This window comes from Chionomys nivalis, chromosome 22 (genome assembly GCF_950005125.1).
Source record: "Chionomys nivalis chromosome 22, mChiNiv1.1, whole genome shotgun sequence".
Classification (NCBI taxonomy): Eukaryota; Metazoa; Chordata; class Mammalia; order Rodentia; family Cricetidae; genus Chionomys; species Chionomys nivalis.
In genome coordinates this window covers 47,317,718-47,343,428 of record NC_080107.1, presented here as the reverse complement: position 1 = coordinate 47,343,428, position 25,711 = coordinate 47,317,718, and the positions used below count along the sequence as shown (strand labels likewise).

General features: G+C 52.6%; 1 protein-coding gene across 17 annotated transcripts in view; it reads left to right on the top strand.

The window, feature by feature from the left end:
• Positions 1–25,418, top strand: part of Dnm1 (dynamin 1) — a 45,340-nt gene extending 19,922 nt beyond the window's left edge. The window contains exons 10-23 of one of the 17 annotated variants that reach the window (XR_009055982.1): positions 200–338; positions 6,142–6,228; positions 11,462–11,532; positions 11,728–11,779; positions 11,988–11,999; positions 13,392–13,505; positions 16,984–17,093; positions 18,217–18,328; positions 18,760–18,771; positions 19,064–19,234; positions 20,892–21,107; positions 21,481–21,696; positions 23,381–23,417; positions 24,839–25,418. Coding sequence is in view for 12 of the 17 variants with exons in the window: in XM_057754736.1 (XP_057610719.1) it covers positions 200–338; positions 6,142–6,228; positions 11,462–11,532; positions 11,728–11,779; positions 11,988–11,999; positions 13,392–13,505; positions 16,984–17,093; positions 18,217–18,328; positions 18,760–18,771; positions 19,064–19,234; positions 20,892–21,133; positions 21,481–21,696; positions 24,257–24,326 (1,408 nt within the window). In the remaining 5 variants the exon portion in view is untranslated. The other 16 variants (XR_009055985.1, XR_009055984.1, XM_057754730.1 and 13 more) reach the window with 16 other exon arrangements.
• Positions 25,419–25,711: the final 293 nt, after the last annotated feature.

Below are 25,711 nucleotides of genomic sequence, written 5' to 3'. Positions count from 1 at the left end.
CTCTTTCCCCCATGCCTGTACCATCCTCACCCACCCTTGAGCCCGGCCGCTTGGCTTTCACTCCCATCCTCCTCCCCTCTGCCCATCCGGCTGCTTCCCTGCTCCTCTTCCTCCTCCTCCTCCTCCTCCTCCTCCTCCTCCTCCTCCTCCTCCTCCTCCTCCTCCTCCTCCTCCTCCTCCTCCTCCTCCTCGGGTGCAGGACGGGCCTCTTCACACCTGACCTCGCTTTTGAAGCCACAGTGAAAAAGCAGGTGCAGAAGCTTAAAGAGCCCAGTATCAAGTGTGTGGACATGGTAGTCAGTGAACTCACATCCACCATCAGAAAGTGTAGCGAAAAGGTACGGCGGCCGCCTGGGAGGGGCTGGGCCCGGCCGTCACCCCCTTCCTGGTGGCTGTGGCTTTCCACGGGCAGAACCATCTGCCTAGCAGATGTGGTGGCCTCTTGGCTCCCCACTGGGACCCAGGCACTCATTCAGGCCAGGCAATCGCTGGCCTTATAACCCCGGGTCTACTTCCACTGAGCCGTGTCCCTGCTGGAAGGGCTCTACCCCACCCCACACTTCTCCTTTCCATCGCTAGGATGATTGTACAGGGACAGCCGCAGTGATGTCAGGGTGGAGGCTGTGTATCATGCAGCTGCTCTGAGCTTCAGTGGGCTGAGTGCTGGGCCTTACCGTCTGATTTAATTCCCTCAGCAGCTCTAAGAAGTGGATAGCATCATTACCCTCGTGTTACAGGTGACCAAACAGGTCTCAGGAAAAGCAGAAGGGGATTTAGACTAAGGAAGAGAACCCAGAGTCAGGGCCTCTGGGGATTGGAGAGCCGGCTCAGGACCTCAAAACCAATTTGTGCCAGCACATACTGGATTGCTCAGTGACAGTCTGTATGAGTCAGGCCTGGGAACCTCTTTTGAGTTGTCTGCGACATTTAGACACCCTTTTCTTTTTTTTTTTTAAAGATTTTTATTTATTATGTATATAGGTTTCTTCCTTCATGTATCCTGCAGTACAGAAGAGGACACCAGATCTTATTACAGATGGTTGTGAGCTACCATGTGGTTGCTGGGAATTGAACTCAGGACCTCTGGAAGAGCAGCCAGTGCTCTATTCCTCTGAGCCATCTCTCCAGCCACCCCTTTTCTTTTTTTTTTTTAATTTTGAATATTTATATTTTAATTGTTGTTTTTTAATTTTACATACCGGTTCCAGTTCTCTTTCCCTCCCCTCATCCCGCTCTCCCACCTTCCCCTCACCCCCCCCATTCTCTCCTCAGAGAGGGTGTGGTCTCCATGGAGAATCAAGGAAGTCTGTTCCTAGGTGCCTTTTTCTTATCCGTCCACTTTTGGCCATTTTGAGGATTTTTAGCCAGGTTGTCCAAAGTAGTGCTTGCTTTCAGTTCCCACTGGCAGCGGGAACTTTGCCAGAATTCCCACGCTGTCCCAGCCCCCAGCAATGAGCTGAACCAGGCTCAGGAGTGGATCTGAAATATCCCTCGAGCTGAGGTACATGTGAGATACACCCATCTGCCTTAACTCTGAGTTTCTAGTAAGTGTCCCCCAGTTCTTTTTTCTGGGCCCTGTGCTGTGGAGTCCCTGTGTTCCCAGGTCCTCTGTCTGTTGGGTTCAATCTATGGCAGAAAGGTTACCAGGTGGATGTAAGTTCTGTGTACCTAGACTCCTCCCGAAAGGCAACTCAGGTGCTCCCCCCCAGCCTCTTCCTGACAGGCACCTCGCGTGCTCCCCCCAGCCTCCTCCCGACAGGCACCTCGCGTGCTCCCCCCAGCCCCCTCCCGACAGGCACCTCGCGTGCTCCCCCCAGCCCCCTCCCGACAGGCCCTTAGTGTGCTCCATGTTTACATTAGTTGCTGTTCTCTGCTCTCCTCCCCTCCTCTCCATCCTTCCCTTCTTCCCACCCCTCCCCCCACCCTTTTTTTTGAGACAACCTCACTCTCTGGCTGAGGCTGACCTGGAATCCGCTATATAGCCCAGGCTGAGCTAGATTTCATGGCAGTCCTCTCTTAGTCTCCTGAGTGCCAGGAATAAAGGCATGAGCCACCATACCCACTTAAAACCTTCCGTTTTTCTGGACTGACCAGACGGTTCAGTGCGTAAAGCACTCACTGTGCGCACGTGCCCTACGCACATCATGCACACACATTAATACAGTAAAATAACTAATTTCAAAAGCTTTCCTATTTCCACAGCATAATTGGCTTGTTTATTTTAGCCATGCTGGCTCTGTATCCATATATTGCTCTTCTCATTCTACACACTGGGTAGAATTATTACGTAGCCTATAGAATTTTTTTTTTCTGAAACAGGGTTTCTCTGTGTAGCTCTAGCTGTCCTGGAACTCTCTCTGTAGAGCAGGCTGGCCTCAAACTCAGATATCCACCTGCCTCTAACTCCAGAGTGCTGGGATTAAAGGCATGCCCCCTACCTGACCATATATAATCATTTTTTAATGGTGATACAAGAGGCCATTACATAAATTTGCCTGACCATTTTCCCATTAAACTTTTAATCTCTATTTTTAAATACCTTAAAGAAACAGGAGTTGGGGACGGCTCAGTTGGTAAAGTGTTTGCCACACAAGCAGGAAGCCCTGTGTTCAGATCCCCACATGGAAAGCCAGTTGCAGCCACACACTGTGGTCCCAGGGCTGGGAAGGCAGACTGTCTGATCCCGGGAGTTGCTGACCCACAGGCCAAATTATGGCTCCAGGTTTAGTTAGAGATTCCGCCTCAAATATAGGGTGGAGAAGGGGCTGAGGAGTCACCCCACGCTGACCTCTGCCCCCCACGTGAACACGCACACATACAGGTGTACAAAGAAAGAGCTGGTAATGATGTCCTTTGTAGGTGGAGATCCACCATGCTTCTTTCTCTTGGATGGTCCCCTTAAGGTAGAGCCCCAGAAAGTAGACGGGTAGATACAGACACTCCAAAGCTGTAGAGCACTTTGCTGAGCTTGTCCTACGGAGAGCAGTAACGGTGACGGAGAAACTTGGAAAGCAATCCATGTGCCCATCCAGAGGCAGTCAGTAGGTAAAGTTAAGGAGCTGCAGTGGAAACTTGCAGGTGGCTAAAGGGCCACGCCTCAGTCCCACACTCTGGAGTGGAGGCAGGAGGGTCACGAGGTCAAGGTCACCCCTGCTACAAAGCAAGAGGCCAGCCTAGGTTACGTGAAACCTCGTCTCAAAAGAAAAGCGGTGAGACAGGCTGTGTGCTCCCGTCCACGCGGTGAGACAGGCTGTGTGCTCCCGTCCACGCAGCCCCTATGATGTAAAGGGAGTATGGAAAACATTGCGGAAAAGAATTCATGTAGCATTTTGAGGAGAAATTAGTAAGTACCGAACACTAAAATCCAAAGTCATATTTCCCCAGTGCATACCCAAAACCATTGTTTTGAAGGAGAAAGGAACATAGGGGTGTTTCTATTTCACATTAAGTCTTTTGTGGTTATTGAGATGGCTCCTTTTCACAGAGAACATTTCTCTTAAGGGAGAACCGTATTTTTGCCTTACGATATAATTTCAATAGTCATTTTTCTTTATATGGCAAAATCCACTTATATTTGTGCTTTTTTTTAAAAAAAAATATTTTTTTTTTTTAACAAGATTTTTCCTGTGTATCCCCTGGCTATCCTGGAATTTACTCTGTAGACCAGGCTGGCCTCGAACTCACAGAGATACTCCTGCCCCTGCCTCCCAAGTGCTAGGATTAAAAGTATGCACCACCGTAATTCTATGGATTTTCTTTTCTTTTCTTTCTTTCCTTTCCTTTCCTGTTCCTTTCTTTTTAATACCTGTGTTTTCTAAGCCACTCCTGAAAGAGATGTGGTGTTATTCCTAGCACTGCTGGCTTAGATTTTTTTATTTTTCATCTCTGGACACAGCCGAGAGTTTGATGTTAGGCAAGGATAAGAACACCATGCCCGCCGGGCGGTGGTGGCGCACGCCTTTAATCCCAGCACTTGGGAGGCAGAGGCAGGCGGATCTTTGTGAGTTCAAGACCAGCCTGGTCTACAAGAGCTAGTTCCAGGACAGGCTCCAAAACCACAGAGAAACCCTGTCTCAAAAAACCAAAAAAAAAAAAAAAAGAACACCATGCCCGACACTTGAAGCAGTGCTCAGCGGTCAGCAGGCAGGGCTGGGCTTTGAACCAAGGATTCGTGACTTCAGCAGCTTCATCCCTGACCTCAAAACCAATGGGCTCCAGGCTGGCTACTCTACCCAGCAAAGAACCCAGAGAGAGGGAGAGAGAGGTTCCATTTTAAAAACTGGCTAAAAGTCCTGGCGGGGCTCCGAGGCAGCCAGAATGGAAAAAGATGCTGGAAGGAGCGGAACTTGAGGGAGCTGAGGCGGCCCTGTCTGCATGGGACATGTGGAAAACTTGAGAAACATAGATCCAGGCTCTTAGCAAGGAGCTGGCCATGCTTTTTGGCAAATGGCTCCATCCTTCCCAGCTCCACCCCCACCCCTGCCCTGGGAGGAAGCCTTGGACCACCTCAGAGACCTGGTGGCTGTGACTCAGCCCCAGATCTCTGCCCAGACTCAGAGGCTGCATACAGGGAGCCACACAGGACAGCAGACCTCTCCAGCCAGCTGGTCCTGCCACAAGGTCTCAGCCCCTTGTGCTAGGCGGCCTCAGCTGCACCCTTGGCACAGCCAAGGGGAGGTTGGATGTGGGCTTCTCACAAGTCAGCCTTTCCTGGGCTAGTATCCTGAGCTCCACTCCCATCCCGGCCCCCCCCCCCCAGTCCATCCTGACAGCTCCTCTTGGCCTTCATATTGCCCTCAGAATGAGGCACAGAGTGCTCGGATCTCCCCACAGGATCCACCTGAGAGTTTTGACCCAGTGCATGGTGAAAAGCGGCACCAGGAAGGATTCAAGCTTCCCCTGGGGGAAGGGTGGTTCTGGTGGGTGGGCTCCACCTTCAGAAACCCTGGCTAAGAGTTGGTTCCAAGCTAGAAGATGGAGGAGCCTCTGCCTGTTCACCCAGCAAGGAGGACAAAGACATTCATCTTCCATTCATATCCACATTCCTCCAACATGCCCTCTTTGAGTGCTGGTGGTGCCCAGCCCTGCCACAGCCCTGGGGGACAATTGCTACCCAGACAGATGAAAGAGGCTGAGGTAGCACAGGGGGCCCTCAACTCAGCTCTTAGTCCTCAATCTGGACAGACTTCAGGAAGAGGTGGCAGCTAAGAGAAGCTACGGCAGAACAGGTTGTCTGGGCTTTGTCCAGAACCTGGCTGGGCTGAGGACAGGGCTCAAGGTCATCCTTGAATATGGGGTGGTGGTGGGGTTGTGTGTGCCTACTGGGTCTGCTAAGTCTGAGATCCGGGCAGATGTAGCTGGAGATGATGGTGGCAGACAGAGAGGTGGCATGCCAAGGGAGACAGGACTGGGTGGGCTATAATACCAAGTGGTCCCAGGGCCCAGCAAGGCCCCCGCGGGGTCCTGCTCATGCTGCTGACACTGTCTCTGCATGTCCCCTGTGTCCTTGCATGCCTGTGCCAGGGAGCTCCTGCATGTCCTCTAGTGTGACTGCCGTGTCCTCCTGTAAATCCTTTCCCGGCTCTGCCCCCAGCCTGACTCAGGAGGCTGACTGGCACCATGGGCCCTCCCCTTCCCAGTTTCTCCTGGATAGGTCTCTGGAGGCTGCTCCTTGCCTGATTCCTCACTTGGATGTCACTCAAAGCCTTTAGGAAGGCAGGGGTCACCCCGAGGGTCAGTGAAAGCCTTAGAAACTAAGGATGCCTCAAAGGCCTCCATCTCCCAGGTCGGTTACAAGATGGCTACTGTCGAGATGGTGGCCCCCGCAGCCATCTCTTTCTGTATTTCTCCCCATGGAGACTGTCCCTTGTCCACTGGAACTGTCCACGTGAGCCAGTATTGATGATCCTGGAACCAGGAAGACCCTTGAATTGCCATTTACAACCCACAATTGGGTGAAAGGGGTGGCCATGGCTTGGTGCCATCAGCCTCTTGGGGCTCCAGGGATCTCTTCTTGGCCTGGCCGGTGTTCCCATGCATATCTCCCACCCCACACCCCTGGGTCCCTGTACTCAGGTGCGGTTTGGGTGCCTGATGCCCAGGCCCTGTGTGTACGTGGCTCTCTCTCCTGCCCTTCTCCAGCTCCAGCAATACCCACGTCTTCGGGAGGAGATGGAGCGTATAGTGACCACCCACATCCGGGAACGCGAGGGCCGCACCAAGGAACAGGTGAGTTCCCAGGCTCCGTCTCCCTTCATCTTTTCAGAATAACTTACTGATCCTCTCTGTCTGTTTTTTTTTTTTTTAAAATATTTGTTTATTTATTATGTATACAATGTTCTGTCTGTGTGTATGCCTGAAGGCCAGAAGAGGGCACCAGACCTCACTACAGATGGTTGTGAGCCACCATGTGGTTGCTGAGAATTGAACTCAGGACCCCTGGAAGAGCAGTCAGTGCTCTTAACCACTGAGCCATCTCCCCAGCCCCTCTGTCTGTTTTCTTATGGGATGATATTGTTAACAGAAAGTGGACTGTTTTAGCCATTTTTGAAGGGCACAGTTCAGCCGTATCGAGTAGCATGACTTTGCCACCATCCAGAGAAGGCTTTGCTTCTTGAAAAGTTGACTTTGTGCTTGTCATAGAAGTGCCCTCCCAGCTCCTAGCAGACACCTTTCTTTCTGTCCCTATGAATTTATCTAGATTCCTGTGGGAAGTGAAATCATACAGTATGTCAATCCTTTGGTGTCTGGCTTGTTTCATTTAGCCTAATGCCTTCAAGGTTTATCCAAAATATTGTAGCATCTACCAGAATATTCCTTTCTAAATACTTGAATAATATTCTGTGGACTAGACACTACATTTTTGTTTATCCATTGAGTTCTTTTCCACCTTTAAAACATGTCTGTGTGTGAATATTTTGCCTATGTTTCTGTCTATGCATCATTTTTGTGTCTGGTGTCCACGAGGCCAGAAGAGGGCATTGGCTCCCTTGGGACTGAAGTTACAGGTGATTGTGAGCTGCCTTGTGGATGCTGGGAATCGAACCAGGGTCCTCTGGAAGAATAGTCAGTGTTCTTAATCGCTGAGCCATCTCTCCAGTCTCTCTCCGCCATCTCTTGGCTGTTGTACATAATCCTGCTAGGAAATACAGCTGTGCAAATACTTGCTCAGGTCCCTGCTTGCAGTTCTTTGGGGTCTGTACTCAGCTGTGGATTTGATGGACCATATGGTAATGCTAGCTACCATGTCATTATTAGTGGTCCTGGAATTGAATGTAGGACTGAGCACATGCTAAGCACACACACTACCACGGAGCTACACCCCTAGTCCCATTTGTTTGGTAATTTGAGGAACCACCTTCCTGGGTGCACACTTTCGCATTCCCACCATGTTCCTCTTTTCCCCTTCTTTCCTTTCTCATCCCTTCTGCCCCTCCTCTGTCTCTACTTCTGTCCATCCCTTCATTTCTCTCTCCCTTCTTTTCTTCTCTCTCTTCCCTTCCCACCCGCCTTCCATCCCCTAACTGGAATCTCACTATATAGCCTAGGCTGGCCACAAACCCATGATACCCCTGCCTCATCCCCTGGAGCGCTTGGATTACTGGCGTGCAGCACCTCACCCAGATACCACCCCTTCCTTTCTGTTAGTCTGTCTGGCTTCCTCGGCTTTCTGGCCATCTGTCTGGTCATCTCCCTGGAGGCCGCTCTCTGTTTGTTTGCTGTCTCTGGTTAACCTTTACCCTTTACAGACACTGCTCCTTTTGCATCTCTGTTTATGAAATAAATATTCATTCATTCACAAATTTAGACTCCAGATGTTATCTTTGGGCCTGGAAGAACAGAGATATTCTGACCCAATCTGGACCTCCTGAGGCTCAAAACAGAGTCTCACTATGTAGCTGGCCTGGAACTCACTAGGTAGACCAGGCTGACCTCAAACTCACAGAGACCTGCCTGCAAGTTTTTAAATCCTTATTATGCCAGATACCTTTATGAACAATTATAATCCCAGATTCTTGGGAGGTGAGGCAGGAGGATCAAGTGTTTGAAGCCAACTTAGACAATATACAGAGATCCTGTTTCAAGACAAACAAAAAGCCAAAAAACAAAGAAAATAAAGCCAGGGCTGGGGCTCAGCAAGTAAAGTCTCTAGTATGCAAGTGTGAGGGGCTGAGTTCGAATCCTCAGAACCCGTGGAAAATCAGGCACGGTAGTGTACACCTGCAATCCCAGAGCTCCTACAGTAAGATGGAAAGCTGGATGCGACAGCACACATCTTTAACCCCAGCACCTGGGAGGCAAGGCAAGAGGGCTCTGAACGTGAGCCAGACTGGTCTACATAGCAAGGTCCAGCCAGGACCACATAGAGAGACCCTGTCTTGACAGCTTCCCTCAAAAGAGAGAGGAGGAGGTTGGAGCCCAAAGTCCAGCTGGCCTGGTGTTTGGAATGATAATTAACAAGAGACCTTGTCCCAGACAAGGCAGAAGGTAAGGAAGGACAATCAAGGCTGCCCTTTGACCTCCATATGCACATCACAGTACACAGTGTACACACACACACACACACACACACACACGGCTCTCACACACGTGACCCGCCTCCTCCCACAAAATCGCTGTGGGTTGCTGCCCAGCGTTCCTCCCTTTCTTTTCCCCCTCCCTCCCTATTTCTCCCTCCGACCTCTCCCCACTTTAAGTTGCACATGCAAATGGGTGAACGCATATGTGTGTGCTTGTGCGCATGTTCGTGTGCATGCGTGTGTGCGCGTGCGTGTGTGTGAATTCACTATGTAGCAAAGGATAAACTTGAACTTCTACTGCTCCCGCCTCCCTCTTCCGCCCAGTGCTCAGATTGCAGGAATAAGCCACCATGCCCAGTTGATGTGGTGTTGGAAACTGAAAATGGAAGCCAGGACTTCTTTCATTCTAGGCAAGGATCTGCCACCTAAGCCACACTCCCAGCTTCCCCTCTGCCTCTAGGAATCCGATTCTTGCTGTCCATCACGCCTTTTTCTTTTGTTTCCTCTTTCTTTTTCTCTCCATGCCTTTTTCTTGACAATCATTGCACTACTTAACATCCGCTGACATCTTTGACGTGCGGGGCAAGTGACTCACTTCATCCTAATGAGTCTTCGCCAGTCCTTTGTGGGCAGAAATGCTTCCTTTGCAGAATGTGGGCCTCAGGAAGGACAGGCTCCAGGCCCACAGGAAGGAGCAGACTTGGGGCTGGACCTAGCAGCCACATGCATCAAGCGATAGATATACCTAATCTCACACTATAAAGCAAAAAGAAAGACTCAGATACAAATGTCTGCACACTTCGGAATCTGCAGTATGTGTTCCCCCACCACAGCCTAGAATTTTTCTATGCTTTTGAACATCAAGAGTCTTTCGTTCTTCTTTTGTTTTTGTTTTTTATTTTTGTTTTTTGAGAAAGAGTTTCTTTGTGCAGCCCTAGCTGTCCTGGAACTTACTCTGTAGACCAAACTAGCGTCAAACTCATAGATCTGCCTGCCTCTGCCTTCTGAGTGCTGGGATCAAAGGCGTACGCCACCACTGCCCAGCTAGTGTCTTTCACTGTCAGGTCACCCTAATCTATTTCACTTTCCAATGGCCATTAGTTTGTTCCCGGTTTTCTTCCATTACAAATGATACCACAGCCAAGCATGTTGACATAGGCGTATTGTCCTGTGTCAGCTGGGAAAACTGAGGTATGAGGGCAGCCTGGGCAGCAAGCATCAACATCTTATGTCAAAGAAGAAGAGGAAGAGGAGGAGAAAGGGGAAGGAGGAGAAGGGGAGGAGGAGGGGGAGGAGGAGAAGGGGAGGAGGACATGAGAAGCAGGGAGGAGGAGAAGGGGAGGAAGGAGAGGAGGAGAAGAGGAGGAGGGGGAGGAAGAGAAGGGGAGGAGGGGGAGGAGGAGAAGGGGAGTAAGGGGAAGAGGAGAAGAGGAGGAGGGGGAGGAGGACATGAGGAGAAGCAGGGAGGAGGAGAAGGGGAGGAAGGAGAGGAGGAGAGGGGGAGGAGGAGAAGGGGAGTAAGGGGAGAAGGAGAAGGGGAGGAGGAGGGGGAAGAAGAGAAGGGGAGGAGGACATGAGGAGAAGCAGGGAGGAAGAGAAGTGGAGGAGGTGGAGGAGGATATGAGGAGAAGGGGAAAGGAGGAGAAGGGGAGGAGGAGAAGGGGAGGAGGGGGAGGAGGAGAAGGGGAGGAGGAGAAGGGGAGGAGGGGGAGGAGGAGAAGGGGAGGAGGAGAAGAAGAAAAGGAGAAGAACAAACAAAAGGGGGGAACTTTCTGTTCTTTAGATATCCTGGCATCTACATCTTTGATTATTTGATGAGTTTATCTGAGATACAATGCTAGAAAGGTCTGTGTTCATTTTAACGTCAAACATTTGGGAGGCAGAGGCAGGCGGATCTCTTGTGAGTTCGAGACCAGCCTGGTCTACAAGAGCTAGTTCCAGGACAGGCTCCAAAACCACAGGGAAACCCTGTCTCGAAAAACCAAAAAAAAAGTCAAGCATTACCAAACTGTCCACCACAAGGTAGCACTAGCTGCTCTCAGGAGTGTCTCTTGCCTCACGTATGCAGGAAACAGTGTTTCATCCTCACCTTAGCAGTACAAAAAATAAGAACTGCAGTTCTGGGACTGGAGAGGTGGCTCAGCGGTGAAGTGCACTGGCTGCTTGTAGAGAGGAGTGGGGTTCTTTCCAAGCACCCACATGGCGGCTCAAAACCACCTCAGCTCAGGGAATCTGACGCCCTCTTCTGGCCTCTGTGGGCACTGCATGCACATTGTGCACATACACAAATGCAGGCAAAACTTCCACACATACAATATAAATAATAATCAATAAATCTTTACAAAGTAAAAAAGGAGAAATTACAGCTCCATCTCCCTAAGCACATGCCTATCCTGACCCTTTACCAATACCTTTTATTTGTTAGGGTTAAGAGGGATCTTATTGTGTTAACTAAGAGTTCATTACGAACAAGGGTGAGCAAGTTTTGCAGAATTTTGTTTTGTTTCTTGAGACAGGGTTTCTCTGTGTAGCCCTGGTTATCCTGGAACTAGCTCATGTAGACCAGGCTGGCCTCAAACTCACAGAAATCCACCTGCTTCTGCCACCCAAGTGCTGGGATTAAAGGTCTGCACCACCACCAGCAGCTGACTTTTTTGCAGATTTTTAAAAGATTTTATTAGCACATATTAATTATATATAATAATTTCAGTTTTTCCGTATTCTTATTGGCTGTTAGTATGTCCTCTATGAAATATCCATTCATGTTCTTTGATCATTTGACCTCTGTTTCTTTTGTCTTTCAGTTATTGACAGCAGGGACTTTTTGCTTATAGACACTAACCTTCTAAATGTGCTGAAAGTATCTCTCTCCTAGCTTGTTAGACATTCTTAAACTTTGTGGAATCTTTTCTATTTGCTCGCCAACTTGTGGACCTGTGAAGGTCATGCTTCTCATCGACATCGAGCTGGCTTACATGAACACCAACCATGAGGACTTCATAGGCTTTGCCAAGTGAGTGCCCCGGGGCTGTGGAGTGATCCCTTGTGTGTGTGTGCGTGCACATATATATGCGCATATATGTGCACGTGTGTGTGTGCATGCGCACGTAATAAATTCTGTTAGCCTAGCCCTCTAAGTCCTGAGCCCCATGAGCAGTGGGACTGAGCCTATTGAGAGTTCTTAGACTCCTCTCCTCTCCCTCACTAGTGCTCAGCAGAGGAGCAACCAGATGAGTAAGAAGAAGACTTCAGGGAACCAGGTGAGTGACCCCAGTGCCCCAGTCCAAGGGACGGAGGGTGCCGGATGGACTTGGAGCTCTGAGGAAACCCTTCCCAAGGGGAAGGGTCCCACGGGGGCCAGAGAGCCTGTCTGTCATCTGCCAACCACAAGCTACCCACTCTGCCTCAGTAATCCTCTCTCCTCTCTCCCCAATGCTTCTCCTGGTTGCTATGGTTACCTCTTTGCAGGATGAGATTCTGGTGAGTACCAGGACTGGGGGTCTTGGCTTCTGCAGTGAGGGGGGGGTGGAGTCTCATTGGTAATGGGGACCTGCATGTGGGCAGAGGGCACCCTGAGGCTTGAGCACCTTGCACATACAGCACACGCACAGGAATTCCACACCTGCACAGAAGGCCCAGCCGTGCCTTCCGCAAGCCAAGCACCTGCTGCAGGCAGAGCTAGACTACACGGGGATGAGTGGGCCCAGAGCTAGGGAGGTGTTCTTTAAAAGTCCACGAGATGAATGTTGGGATGAGTGGATACAAGACAGGCACGTTTCTAAGAAGCCGACGATGACCTCCAGTAGACATTACAGATGATGAAAACTCATGGGCCCAGTCCCTCCTCACCTGGCTTCCTGCTCCAAGCTTCAAATGTCTGCAGAAGCCGGGCAGTGGTGGCGCACACCTTAATCCCAGTACTTGGGAGGCAGAGGCTGGTGGTTCTCTGTGAGTTGGAGGCCAGCCTAGTCTACAGAGCAAGTTCCAGGACAGACTCCAAACCAAAAGAAAAAAAAAAAAAACCCACAAAAAACAAACAAACAAAAATGTCTGCAGGAATGGCACTTTCTTGACCTCAGTTATACGCATGAGCCCTGGAATCCTCAGCAGTTTCCATAATTTCCAAAGGCTATGCTGGTTAAACATGTTTCCCGGTCAGGCTTGGTTGGGTCTTGGTTATCCCCGACCTCAGGTCCCAGGGCCCAGAGTGTAGTAGGAGCTCAGACAATGAAGGTGTGAAGGAACTGTATCTCAAGAAGGCTCAGTAGGTATAGGCCAGGCAAAGGGAAGAGAAGCAACTGCAGCGAGCACAAAGTTCCCAAGGTTAGGAATATATGTCAGAGCAGACCCTCAAAGGATACCTGGAGCCAAGCGGTGGTGGCGCACGCCTTTAATCCCAGCACTCAAGAGACAGAAGCAGGCGGATCTCTGTGAGTTCGAGACCAGCCTGGTCTACAAGAGCTAGTTCCAGGACAGACTCCAAAGCTACAGAGAAACCCAGTCTCGAAAAACCAAAAAACCAAAACCAAACAAACAAACAAAAAAGACACTTGAAATTGCCTTATCCTAACAGCTGACAAACTCTGCTTGCACACTCCTAGCAATGGGGAACCCACCCTCTACCCTCTATCAAAGTGGCTCACACTATCTCCGGCTGTTTGTTAGAAGGCTCTCTGTCCTGAGCTGGCCTTTGCTTTCCTGTCTTCTATTCTGTCGGCTTGTGGTTCAAACCAGGGCAGGTCTGGCCCCCTCCTCTGACCAGTCAGGACTCAGAGAATCGGGGAGGGGGCTTTTGAATGCCTCTTCACTCACCCATCCTCCATGGGGAAGTCTAGCCCCTGCCCACTGACCTCCTGCCCCCTCCTGCTCCAGGTCATCCGGAAGGGGTGGCTGACCATCAACAACATTGGCATTATGAAAGGAGGCTCCAAGGAGTACTGGTTCGTGCTGACTGCTGAGAACCTGTCCTGGTACAAGGATGACGAGGTGAGTCCAGGGCCCCTGGTTATCAAGGGCCAGGGGTCAGGCTTGGAACATCCCATAGGCTGACAGTGGCTAAACCACACCCCAGAAGTCTGAAAAGACTCGTGGGGGGGGGGGCAGGGTGGGATATACAGCCAGAGAGGTGCCCTTTCATCCAGGCTAGAAGGAGAAGGTGGCAAGCCTGGAAGCACCCTGGAGTGGGTAGGCAGGGGTGCTGGGTGCTGCTCCCTGACACAGCAGCCCAGTGGCCTTCCTGTTTTCTCACTCCAGGGTGTGCCGCCTCCTCTGTGGCCCCTACAGGACCATGACACACACATGTCCAGCTGCCAGACACTCAGTTAACCCCTGCATTCAAGTACCCTCAGCCCCTGCCAACCGAGGCAAGCCGCTCAGGATACATCCAGGCCAAGGGACCAGTAGTGATGACAGCCGGCAGAACTGCCCCCCCAGAATAGCTCCCTACCTCCTAGGGCACCCGGAGGCCCCCACCACTCCCCTCCTGTTACTGGTCTCCTTTAAGAATGAGTCTCTTTGGCTTTCACATCTGGATTCCAGAGGTGACCAGCGAGAATGGGGGGGCCGACAGGGGGTGTTGTGGTAATCAACTCCAGCTGGCCAAGGAGTGGGGGAAGGGACCCTCTTCCTCCTGAGTGGGCTGCTCCAAGACGGTGCTCTCAATGGGGCATTTTAGAGTGGGGGACTGTGATTTGGGACACCGTGCTCCCTCCTTGATCACCGTTATCCTCCAAGCCTGCCTTGGGACAGGGCCCCACCTCTGCACCTTGGGCGGGGTCCTCTGTCGTTACTGGCGGGGGCGCCAAGCCATCTGGACCTCATTACCCCAACCCTGGCCTCTCCTCGAGCCCAGGGGCCCCTGGAAGGGATGGAGTATGAGGTGGTGTGGGACTGGGAGGTGGCTTCCTACCCTGTCATCCTGGCAGTCCCTCTAGACAGCCCCCAGGGATCTCATGTTCCCATATCTAAGATCCCCTTAGACAGAGTTAGGGGGATGGTGGCCCTATATCCGGCTTCCCCGGGTGAGCCAAACTTGAGGGGCTTATGTATACCCAGGGTGGGCTTTTTTGTTTTGTTTTAGTTTTGTGTATAGATTTGAGTTTAGTTGTGCGTGGAAGTGGAAACTGGCTGAGTAGTGTATGTGGAGAAGTGGGACCTGCGTGTGTGTGTGTGTGTGTGTGTGTGTGTGTGTGTGTAGTAGGGGGTGTTGTGAGCGTGTTGGGGGTATAAACACCTAGGTGTGAATTTGTGTGCTTGCATGTGACTTCATTGTCTGTGTTTGTGTGTCAGGGTGGGGGTGGGGGTGGGCTGGAAGAGGGAGACTGAATGAGGGATATTTGAGAAAATGTGTATGTGTTTGGGAGGTGAGGATGGGGGAAGGGAACTTCCCATTGTGAGGCTGAGTGTCTGAGTGTGAGTGCGTGCACTTGAGTGTGAATTTGTGTTTGTATGCGTGCCTGGGCATGGGTGTGCACTTTAAAGCTGGGGTGCACAGATTATACCTCTCATTCTGGCAGTGTGAGCGCTGAAGTGAGTGCTTTGTCGGGATGGGAGTGCGTTTTTGCACTAGAATAGCTGGAGTTCGGGCTTGGGCAGGCATCTGGTCCCCTCTGCCCAGTCGCACACCCTTTAGTCTTTGGGCTGGGGAAGCCTCTTCACAGACAGTCAGTCACCCACATCACCAGCCCCGACGGACCCCCCCCCAACTTCTCTGTCTTCCTCCGCTGCCCTCCCCCATCACCACAACCTCCCATCAGTCCCGTAACTCTGCACCTCCTCCCAGTCCACCCTGTGCCCCCCAGCTCCCTGCCCCAAGTACAGGCTCTGGTTCTGGAAGACAGCGGGGTTGGTGTGGCTCTCCAGCGACGGTGCCGAGGGTCTAACCCAGCCCAGCCTAACCAATGTGCAGACTACTGTACAATTTGGGAGTCCTGAACAGGTAGTCTAAACACTGGGTAGACGGAGTGGAGGTATCCTCTGGTCCATCCAGGCGGCAGCATCTGTCCATCCGGTGGGAGCTTTGGACCCATCCCCTGGAGATACGATGCCCCCAGCCCCAGCTCCCATATCCCCCAGCCCCAGTCAGCCAGCCGTGGTCCCTCTCTGCTCCTGACTCCCCTTCTGCCTCCTTTGACGTGGCAGGGGCGAGCGGGAGCTGGGCTGGAAGGAGGGGCCTGGGGAGGGGGCCGGCAGGAAGGGAGGGCTGGGGGAGGAGGCCACTCCTACCTAGTGTCCAACCCTGAGCACAAGGCGGCTGTGGCGGGCCTCCCTAGATGGGTTCCAGATGTTCCCTGGCCGCGTGTGCAACTTCCTCCTCTCCTCCCCCAGCCGCCCTCTGGGGCTCCCGGCCACCCGCCTGGCATAAAGAGGGCTTTATGTGGCTGCATAGGCCAGGCGGGTGTGTGGGGCAGAGGGGTGGAGATGACGCCAGGGTGGGAAAGCAAGGTCTTCCTAAACCCAGCCCCCACCTGAGATCCTAGGCAGAGCTTATGGAGTTCTAGTAGACCATCCCTCCTGCATAGGCCCCATGGTGGTATTGGGTAGGTGTGGGATACAGGGAGCAGAAACTTCTCCTCCTTCCTGGTGCCCCATCTGGGATGCCTCCTCCCAGGGTCCTCAAACCCTTCCCCTGGGACGCACAGCCTACAGACACAAACACATCTGTCCACAGACTTCCATAACTTCTTCCACAAACAACACACCAACAGTCTAGCCCACTGCACAGACCATGTAAGACTATTCTTACGTTCTATTCACAAATCGCCACACACATCTAACAGTGACAGACATGTTTCCACATGGTCCCATGCATAGATGACCTATATCCTAGAAACATAAGCGCACACACTGGTGATGGACTTGCTTGGCTTTACGACAACTGCACAAACACACACGTGCTCACAGACATACAATTTCCAGGCTTGCGCTGTGTGTCTGATTGGTAACACATGGATGGCTGGAGCAGAGCAGGGAGCGGACTGAACCGGCCCTTTGAAGCTTCCGGGGCTAGTATATCCCCCCCCCCCCATCTCTGTAGTCAGGAAATGAAGTCAGAGGCAGTCAGGCTGGTGGCTGGAGCCTCATGTGAGCCATCTCTGCCTGAGGCCCAACCTGGCCCGTCTCCAGGACTGGCTTAGGGTAAGATGAAGGAGACACCCTCAGTCTCACTGCCTTCGCCAGCCCCTTAAGCTATGGCATATATACAGGGCTGCTAGGATTGGCTTGAAAGGCATGGTGTGATGTGTGCGTGTGTGTGTGTGTACACGCACACGAGTGCATGCACTGTACCCAGATGGTCAGGGCTCCATGGCTAGGATTTACTGTATAGCACCACGTGCAGTGGGAAGGGTTAGAGCCCTGGGCTACTTTGGGTGTTCACAGTCCCTGGGTGCTCACCAACATGGAAAACTCTGAGGGATGGAGGCATAGCAGCGCCAGACTGACCCCCCCCCGTTCCTCCCAACAGGAGAAAGAGAAGAAGTACATGCTATCTGTGGACAATCTGAAGCTTCGTGATGTGGAGAAAGGATTCATGTCAAGCAAGCATATTTTTGCCCTCTTCAATACAGAGCAGAGGTGCTTGCTTGCCCCTGGCTAAGCTTCTGAGACCCCAGACCCTGCAAGCCCCAAACCATGCCTGCTGTGTAGAAAATGGGTACACAACTCCAGGGACCTGCCATCAGACAGCTACTAAGTTTCTACTCAGTGCTAGGTCCATGTCTAGACATCTTCTGCCCCTTCTCCTCTTCCCTCTCCTTCCTCGTTCCCTCCCTCTTTTCACAGCCAACCACATAGTGTTGACTTGGCACAAAACACTCTGCCAGGCACTAGAAACAAAAAGTCTAAAGGCCCAGTCTCCTCTGGGACGGTTTGGGATTAAACCTCATATCTCCAGTTCCAGACTGGTTCTGATATAGGCTGTTTCCTACTCAGAAATAAGAATCCCACCCGGGCGGTGGTGGTGCACGCCTTTAATCCCAGCACTCAGGAGGCAGAGGCAGGCGGATCTCTTTGAGTTCGAGGTACAGAGTGAGTACCAGGACAGGCTCCAAAGCTACACAGATAAACCTGTCTCGAAAAACAAAAACAAAAAACAAACAACAACAAAACCAGAAAGACTCACAAACAGCTGCTATTTGGAAGTCTCCAGAAAGCCAGGGAGTGTGCTGAAGAGGCCTGAGACCCAAGCTGGGGCTCACTGGCTGACTGCGCAGCCTTCCTTCTTTTGTTTTGAGATGGACTCTCATTTAAGTAGTCCAGGCTGGCCTCACACGGAATACTCTCCTGCCTCAGCCTCTTAAGTCCAGGCTTTGTGTCGTTCCCCCCTCTCCCTACATAGCTGAGGGCCAAACCCTGGGCCTTATGCTTGCTGGGCAAGTGCTCGACCACTGAGCTAAGTCCCCAACCCCTCAAATACAGGCTTTAGAGTTTGCCACCATGCCTGGTTTCTGTCTCCTACACATTGGGCGACTTTTCCCCCTGATGCGTCCCAGTGGCCACAGCAGACAGGAGTCATTACCAACCTACCTCCAAAATGAGAACACTGAGGTTGGAGAGAGGAGGGACCTTGCCTAGTGTTCACAAGAAAGCTAGGGATAGATACTAGGCATGAGGACCCTAAATCCCACACGGGTCCCTATCCCGAGCAGGGTGGGGCTTTTCCTCATCTTCCCGCCTGCCTGCCTACCCCATCCTGCAGGAATGTCTACAAGGATTACCGGCAGCTGGAGCTGGCCTGTGAGACACAGGAGGAGGTGGACAGCTGGAAGGCTTCCTTCCTGAGGGCTGGCGTGTACCCTGAGCGTGTTGGGGTGAGTGGTGGTGGAGCAAGGGGGAGGGGCAAGCTGCTTGTTCCTGGGGGTTCCAGGGCACCAGGCTTTGAGAGGTTCCCAGTCCGTATTTGGCTCACAAAGAACAAGCAACCTGCATGGGTTTGAAACAAAGCTCCCCAGTTTCCCCGTTGTTTTCCTCCAGTGGCGTTTTGTTTCCCCCTCCCTGCCAGAGGGCATCTTTGAAATTTCATATGCTGGTGGCTTCAAGTTCCCATCTCACATACACCCCCCCCCACACACACACACACCCCGTCACTGCGGCAGGGTCTGAGCGGACCAGGATTTGAATACACTCCACGAGGCTCACAAAATCCCTCCCTTTCCCTCTCTTTCTTCTTCAAATGTGCTCCCTGGTGGCAATGCTGGTGGCAATGCTGATGTGGCTTCTGTGCCTCTGATGTGGCCTCCAGGACAAGGAGAAAGTAAGTTTGCCCTTTCCTGCTTGAGCCTGACACCAACTCTGGCCAAGAGAGGGAACTTGAGATGTTCTTTTCCAAAGTATAGATTGAGAAAAGGGGACAAAGACTAGCCACTAGCATTAGAGTCAAGTCAAAACCGAGTCTGGGGTCCTGAGAGGCTCAGTGGGGAGCCAAGAGCCCCAGCTGTCCTCAGTGCCTCTGTGTGGCAGGCACCCTTGCAGGGGCCGAGGCTTAGTGACACCTGGAGTCTGACTGCACAGGCTCTGCCACACTGATCCCTGTGTTCCCAATGCAGGCCAGTGAGACCGAGGAGAACGGCTCTGATAGCTTCATGCACTCCATGGACCCTCAGCTGGAGCGGCAGGTGGAGACCATTCGGAACCTGGTGGATTCGTACATGGCCATCGTTAACAAGACTGTGCGGGACCTTATGCCCAAGACCATCATGCACCTCATGATCAACAATGTATGTCTATAGTTGGGGGCGATGCAGGGGATTCCGGAGGACCACGCAGCCATCTGGATTTTTTTATTATGTTATTTACATATGCACAGGGCAGGGGAACACTTGCCATCTTTTTGTGTGTTGGTCATGGGACAGCTTGAGGGAGCTGGTTTCTCCTTCCAACACGTGTGGGTCTTAAGGATTGAACTCGGGTCATCAGGTGCAGCAAGCACCTTTATCCACTAAACTAGCCCATAATCCCCCAAACCTTAATTTTTATTTATTCATTTTCAAATCAGGAATTCACTTTGTAGGTCTGGCTGGCCTTGAACTCAGAGGTTTGCCTGTCTTTGCCTCCCAAGTACTGGGATTAAAGGTGTTTAACACTATGCCTGCTTCCAAAACCCTTAGTTTTAATAGTATTTATTTTAATCCCAAGATATCAAAATTATTCTTGTTTTGACTTTTGAGATAGGGTCTTGCTGTGGAGCTCAGGCTGACCTCAAACTTGTGGATGATCTCTGCCTGGCTCTCTCTACTTCTGATTGCTGAGGTGACAGGCATGTCCCACTAAACCTGGCTCCAATCTAGAAAATATTATTTAACAAGATATGTTACATACTATTTCCCATTAAGTTTTTTGTAAACCCACTCCAGATGTTACATATCCGGTGAAAATATGTCATATTAATTTGAATTTCAGGGAACTTGCAGCTGCAAAATAGATATGCATTCCTAGGTTGACCAGGAGGAGACCTTAGGTGTCACTTTGAAACACACTTACAGGACCTCCACAGCCGTGGCTCAGTGAGAAAGCAGGGCCTCAGGAAAGCAGAAGTGGGTTGGAATGCTGCTGGCTGTGCCACAAATTCCCTGTGTGAATTTGAGCAGGTGAACTACCAGCTCTGAGTCTGTTTCCTGATGTGTAACTGCAGACAGTAATGATAGACAGAGGTCAGGACGGAATGCTTAGGAAGTGTGGAGCAGCACAAAGCCGGGCACATGGCGGGTGTTCGGTAGATTTTTGGATAAGGAATCAGTGAGATTGGAGTAGGCTGCAAAGATGCCAGCAACTCACAAGATGGCCTCAGACTGGGGATTGTTTTGTTTTGTTTTTGGCTTTTTGAGACAGGGTTTCTCTGTGTAGCCTGGCTGTCCTGGAACTCAATCTGTAGACCAGGCTGGCATAGAGCTCCACCTGCCTCTGCCTCCCGAGTGCTGGATTAAAGGCATGTGCCGCCGCCACCACCACTCCGCAATGCCTGGGGATTTTAAGTGGAAATTAACCGTCCACTACACACTGGCAACTTTGTCTCAATCCAAGGACACATTATAATTATATATTTATTACTTTCTTTCTTAGGAACTCAGGATATTTTAAACTGTCTTCTTCCTTTTTTTGGTACTGAGAAAGACTTAGTAGGCAGTCGTCCTAGTAAGTAGGACATTAGGCTCTGGGTCTCCTCCCACATCCCAGACCTAAGGCTTTTCTCTTTGACCATATATTCTCGTCTAAGGAAAGGACATTAGATGAGGTTTTGAAGAGACCTGCGGGTTTAGGCACCAAGCAGAAGTTGGCATCTGAAATACCAACCCCAGTTCCCAGTTCTACACCCAGTCCCAGCAGGTCTGGCCAGCGACAGGGTTCCAGCCTCCTTCCCTCTCTGCCCCCTCACAGACCAAGGAGTTTATCTTCTCCGAGCTGCTGGCCAACCTGTACTCTTGCGGGGACCAGAACACTCTCATGGAAGAATCGGCCGAGCAGGCTCAGCGGCGCGACGAGATGCTGCGCATGTACCACGCACTGAAGGAGGCGCTCAGCATTATCGGCGACATCAACACGACCACCGTCAGCACGCCCATGCCCCCGCCCGTGGACGACTCCTGGCTGCAGGTGCAGAGCGTACCGGCCGGACGCAGGTACCAGGGCCGGCCCCCACGGCCCCAAAGCCCCCCAGCCCGGGGCCCGCGGGAGGAGGGCCGGGACCGGGCAGTGGCGCGCCCGGGTCTCGGGGGCTCCCACCTGGAGCGAGGGGCGGAGCTTAGAAGAGGGCGGGGCTTGTCGCGGGGCGGGGCTTGCCATGAGCTCTGGCTGCGGGGCGGGTGGCGCCGCTGGGGGACGGGGCTTAGGCTCCGACGCTGTCTGCGGCCGTGGTGGGCGGGGCTTGCTGCATGGGCGGGGACAGCCTGGGCTAGGGGCGGGGTCTCTGGTGGGGGCGGAGCCACTCATCTCTGCTCCTCGCTTCTTCGGCTCTTGTCGCTCTTAGATCGCCCACGTCCAGCCCCACGCCGCAGCGTCGAGCCCCCGCCGTTCCCCCAGCCCGGCCCGGGTCGCGGGGCCCTGCTCCTGGGCCTCCGCCTGCTGGATCCGCCCTGGGGGGGGCGCCCCCCGTGCCCTCCAGGCCGGGGGCTTCCCCTGATCCCTTCGGCCCCCCTCCCCAGGTGCCCTCGCGCCCCAACCGCGCCCCGCCTGGGGTTCCCAGGTGAGTAAGGGCTAAAAGCGGCGGGAAAGGCCGCTAGGCGGGCGTGACTGGGAGGGAAGTGGAGTCGGATTCCAGATCCTTGTCCTAGCAGTGGAAGCGACCCTCTCCATCCCAGGCGCTGGGGCCGGTGGTTGCGAGGTCAAGCGACCTACGGCCACGGGCCGACAGTCCGGGCTGACGGTCCTGCCCCGCAGAGGGCGCTGAGTCCCGGAGGTGGTCGTTTCTGGGGAGGAGGCACTGGTGCTTATACCACCTGCCCCTTCCTTTTCAGCACTTGCATGGCGCTTCCTTCTTTTTTCATTTTTCTCTCCATTCTTCCCACACTTTGCATTTCTGAACCCTTGCCCTCCATCCTCCTCCATTCCATTCTCCACTCACTCGCCCAACTCCTGGTGAGCCTACCTCACGACTAGGGCTCTGACCCCAGATCCTCTCTTTGAGATCGAAGATTTCTTCAATTACATTCAAAACTGCCTTGATGCCTGCCCCACTTTCCAGCCCTGACTCTTTTAAGCTTTCCCAGGGTGGTGTTCAGCCTCTGGCACACAGGATCAGCCCAGACTGTGATTGTGTGACCAGCAGGGTGTATGATGTGTGTGTGGGCGTGCACACGGGTGTGAATCTGAGAGTGGCACCCAGGCATGGAGGATAGGAAGCAGCTGGGGAAGGGGTCTGGTGGGGATCATGGACAATCTGGTAGTCTGGAACCAGAGGATGGGTGTGGAACAGGGACAGAGACTGAAGACTATCCTACCACCAGAGATCTCTAGGAAGAGGAATACACTTCAGCCCTTGGCTTTGCCTTCTTGATCCATGACCAGCTTTCCAGTAAGTTCACTCTAATAGCTGACTCACCCTGCCCAGTTTCCACTGACCATAGTCTCTGAGAAAGAACACATTATCCGATAGACCAGTAGCATCTGTTTGCAAATCTAGATGGCTGCACGGCAGAGCTGGGTGTCTAATCCCCTGCACCAGTTGAGGCAGGGGCTCTATGGGGCTCTGATGAAACAGTAGGGTAAAGGCAGGCAGCAAGCATGTCCTGGGGTTGGGAGTCCAGAGATGCTGGTTTATTCCCTTTAGCAAGTCACCTTCCCTCCCAGGGCTTCCATTTCCCTTCTCCTAAGTAAGTATGCTCCACTTTTCCAGGGCAATGTCCAGATAGAGACAGTGGGCCACTATACTGATGGGAAATGTGGCTGGCTGGCTGTAGGGTGGGTCAGGCTGGAGACAGATTTGTGGAGACTCAATGCTGTAGAGAACCATGAAAGGTTATTGGGCGGAGAAATGAAGCTGAGTCCTAGAATACAAGCCCCTGTCCCTTATGGAGCAGTGTGGTAACCCTATCAGCACACCAGGCTTGAGTGTGCAGGGAGCTGGTGCAAAGGCCTTCTGTGTGCAGGCGAGCTTCTGTGTTGTGACAGCTCATGCGTGTGCTTCAGTGTGCCGAGTGGCTGCATGTCCCAGATCCGTGCTGCACGTATTGGCCGGCAATGGTGCTGGGCAGTGGGAGGGGAAATGTATGCGTGTTTGTGGGCATGTGTGTTAGCGTGTGCATGCAGGGCCTTGAGGCCTCACAGCATGTGTGTGCACGCCCAGGCGTGTGCGTGTGTGTCCCCTAACCCCACGCCTGGCTCACCTGTGTGTCTGTGAACTGCCCTGTTGATTTCGTGCTGTCTTTCAGAATCACTATCAGTGACCCCTGAGGAGTGTCAGCTACGGTAGGTTATACTCTCAGCCTGCTGCATGAAGTGTCTGCCCCTCCCTCCTCGCTGCACCAGCTCCATGCTGAGGACAACCTTGGAACCTCTGAGCCAGGCCCCTCCTCCTTCTGCAGCTCTAGACTCCCTCTTCCTGTTCTGCCAGCTGGCTCTCTCTCTTCCCAGTGAGCCTCGGGACTCAGCGCCACTACTCAAGGCCCTTTTGCCTAAACCGAAGGCTCTGGGGACAGGTTCCGTGCCCAAGCTGGTAGATGCAGGTGCTCCCTGGGGCTGTCAGAGACACCAGACTCACTGTTGACAGTGTAGGGACTGAGAGCTTGGAGAGGATGTTTGTGGCTGGCCTCTGACGGGGCTAGAGGCCTTAGGACGTCTTCATACCTAAAGTGTGCTGCCAAGGTAGAGCATCCAGGTCCCACCCTGGAGCATGGGCATCTAAATCCACCACAGAACAAACATGATGACCTGACACTAGACAGTAGCCATAGCTGAGTCAGGGCTCTGGTTGGCTAATGATTTCAGAACACTTAAAAGCCTCTGCCATTCTGTCAGCCCATTAAGAGCTCACAGGCAAGGCAAGGACAAGTAGCGCCCTTTTCTCTTCCTCAATACTGCACAACTGCAATTAATGGCCATGTCCTCAGCCCCAGATACAGAGCCAGCCCATTAGCTCCTACACTTGGCCTCTTCTCAGAGTGGCCTGTACCTTTTAGCTAATGGCACTGCAGTGTGTACTGACTTGGCAAGTCAGCTTGAGTTCTGTCTGGCTGGCCACAGGATCGCTGTGACCTGTCCCAGCTCTTCCCCAGCCATTGACTCACCCTTCTGCTTTTCCCCAGCAGGAAGGGCCCAGCCTCACCTACGCGACCTGCAGCCCCCAGACCAGCGGAGGCTCCCCTCTTAGACTTATAAGTCTTTGGCCACAGGCATCGGCTGCTTGCCTCCCAGCCTCCCCAGGGTCCCCTCAGAGGACTCCTGGGCTTTCTGACCACCTGAGGGGCCTCCAGGGCTCCCTCCAGTCATCCCCTTTAGCTTCACTCTCCTGGTTCAAGCACTTCTGGCCTCATGGCTGTTACATGGGACTCCCTGAGGCTTGGGGTGGCCCAGGGCCAGTGGGATGGGAGAAAGAGTGACCAGAGAAGAGGGAGACCCTATGGACACATTGCCTGGGTGGTGTGTGAGAGGCCGTGTGTGTGGCAAGAGAGGGCCACCAGCCTCCACCCAGACTACCTGCTAGTTATGGCCCAGCACCTCCCATCTTGCCTTTTTCATTCATCAACTGTCTGCCTCTTTTCTGGGAACTTTGCCCACATCCACACCTGCCTCATCCCCTCTGCCTCTGCTGGGGGTGGCTGCTCTTGCCTTACCAGCTCTCCTTCCTTTTCTCTCTCCGGTTCTCTCTTTGCTTTCTCTCCAACTGCCAGCCGATCGGGTCAGGCAAGTCCATCCCGTCCTGAGAGCCCCAGGCCCCCCTTCGACCTCTAACCAGATCCCTTCTACTCCTCGGAGACTTCCCTTACCAAGCCTGCCTGGACAGCTGTTCTGTGACTTGACAGTGGCTCCCCCGGCCCTAAAGCGTGTTCCCTTCATCTGTGACTTAGTCTGTTGTAGTGGTGAGCTACACATCCAGATGTGATGCTGGTGAAAACTTGTGCCCTCTGTGGTATTGCTCCTGCGACATTCTATAAATATCTATAAATATACCTATATATATATATATACACATACATATATATGGCTGACACAGCCTCGCCTGTAGTATCAGAATCAACCATCATGCTGTCCTTGTGGAGTCTTGTGGTCCAACTACAAGGGAACACTGTCACTCTGACCCTCCTCCAATGTGCCACCTCCAGTGAGCTTCTCTGTCCTCTTGGCCTGTGGACGGCCACCCCCTTGGCCATCCCCACCCTGCAGCATGGGGATGCTGCACCAGCAGCTGTATGGTTCTCATAGCCACCAGTCTTGCTGTCTTGGCTGAGAATAAAATCCATTTCCGGATGACGGGGAATTGTGTGTCCTCTGCTGGTTCATAGTTCATATTCTCTGTGGAGCTGAGGGGAGGGGAAGGTGTAAACACTGGGCACTAAATGCAGGGTGAGGAAGAGCCCCTGCTAGGGTGCTGTAAAGTGAGTTTAGCAGGGCCTCATCCTATGAACTGCTTCCACCATTAGGGGGCAAGACTATGAACTCAGCCAGGAGACTGAACTGAGGAGACCTGCAGCCTGAAGGAGAACAAAAATGGGCCAATGTATGGACAGGCTAGGGGAAACGGGGGACAGAATGGAAAAGGTTTG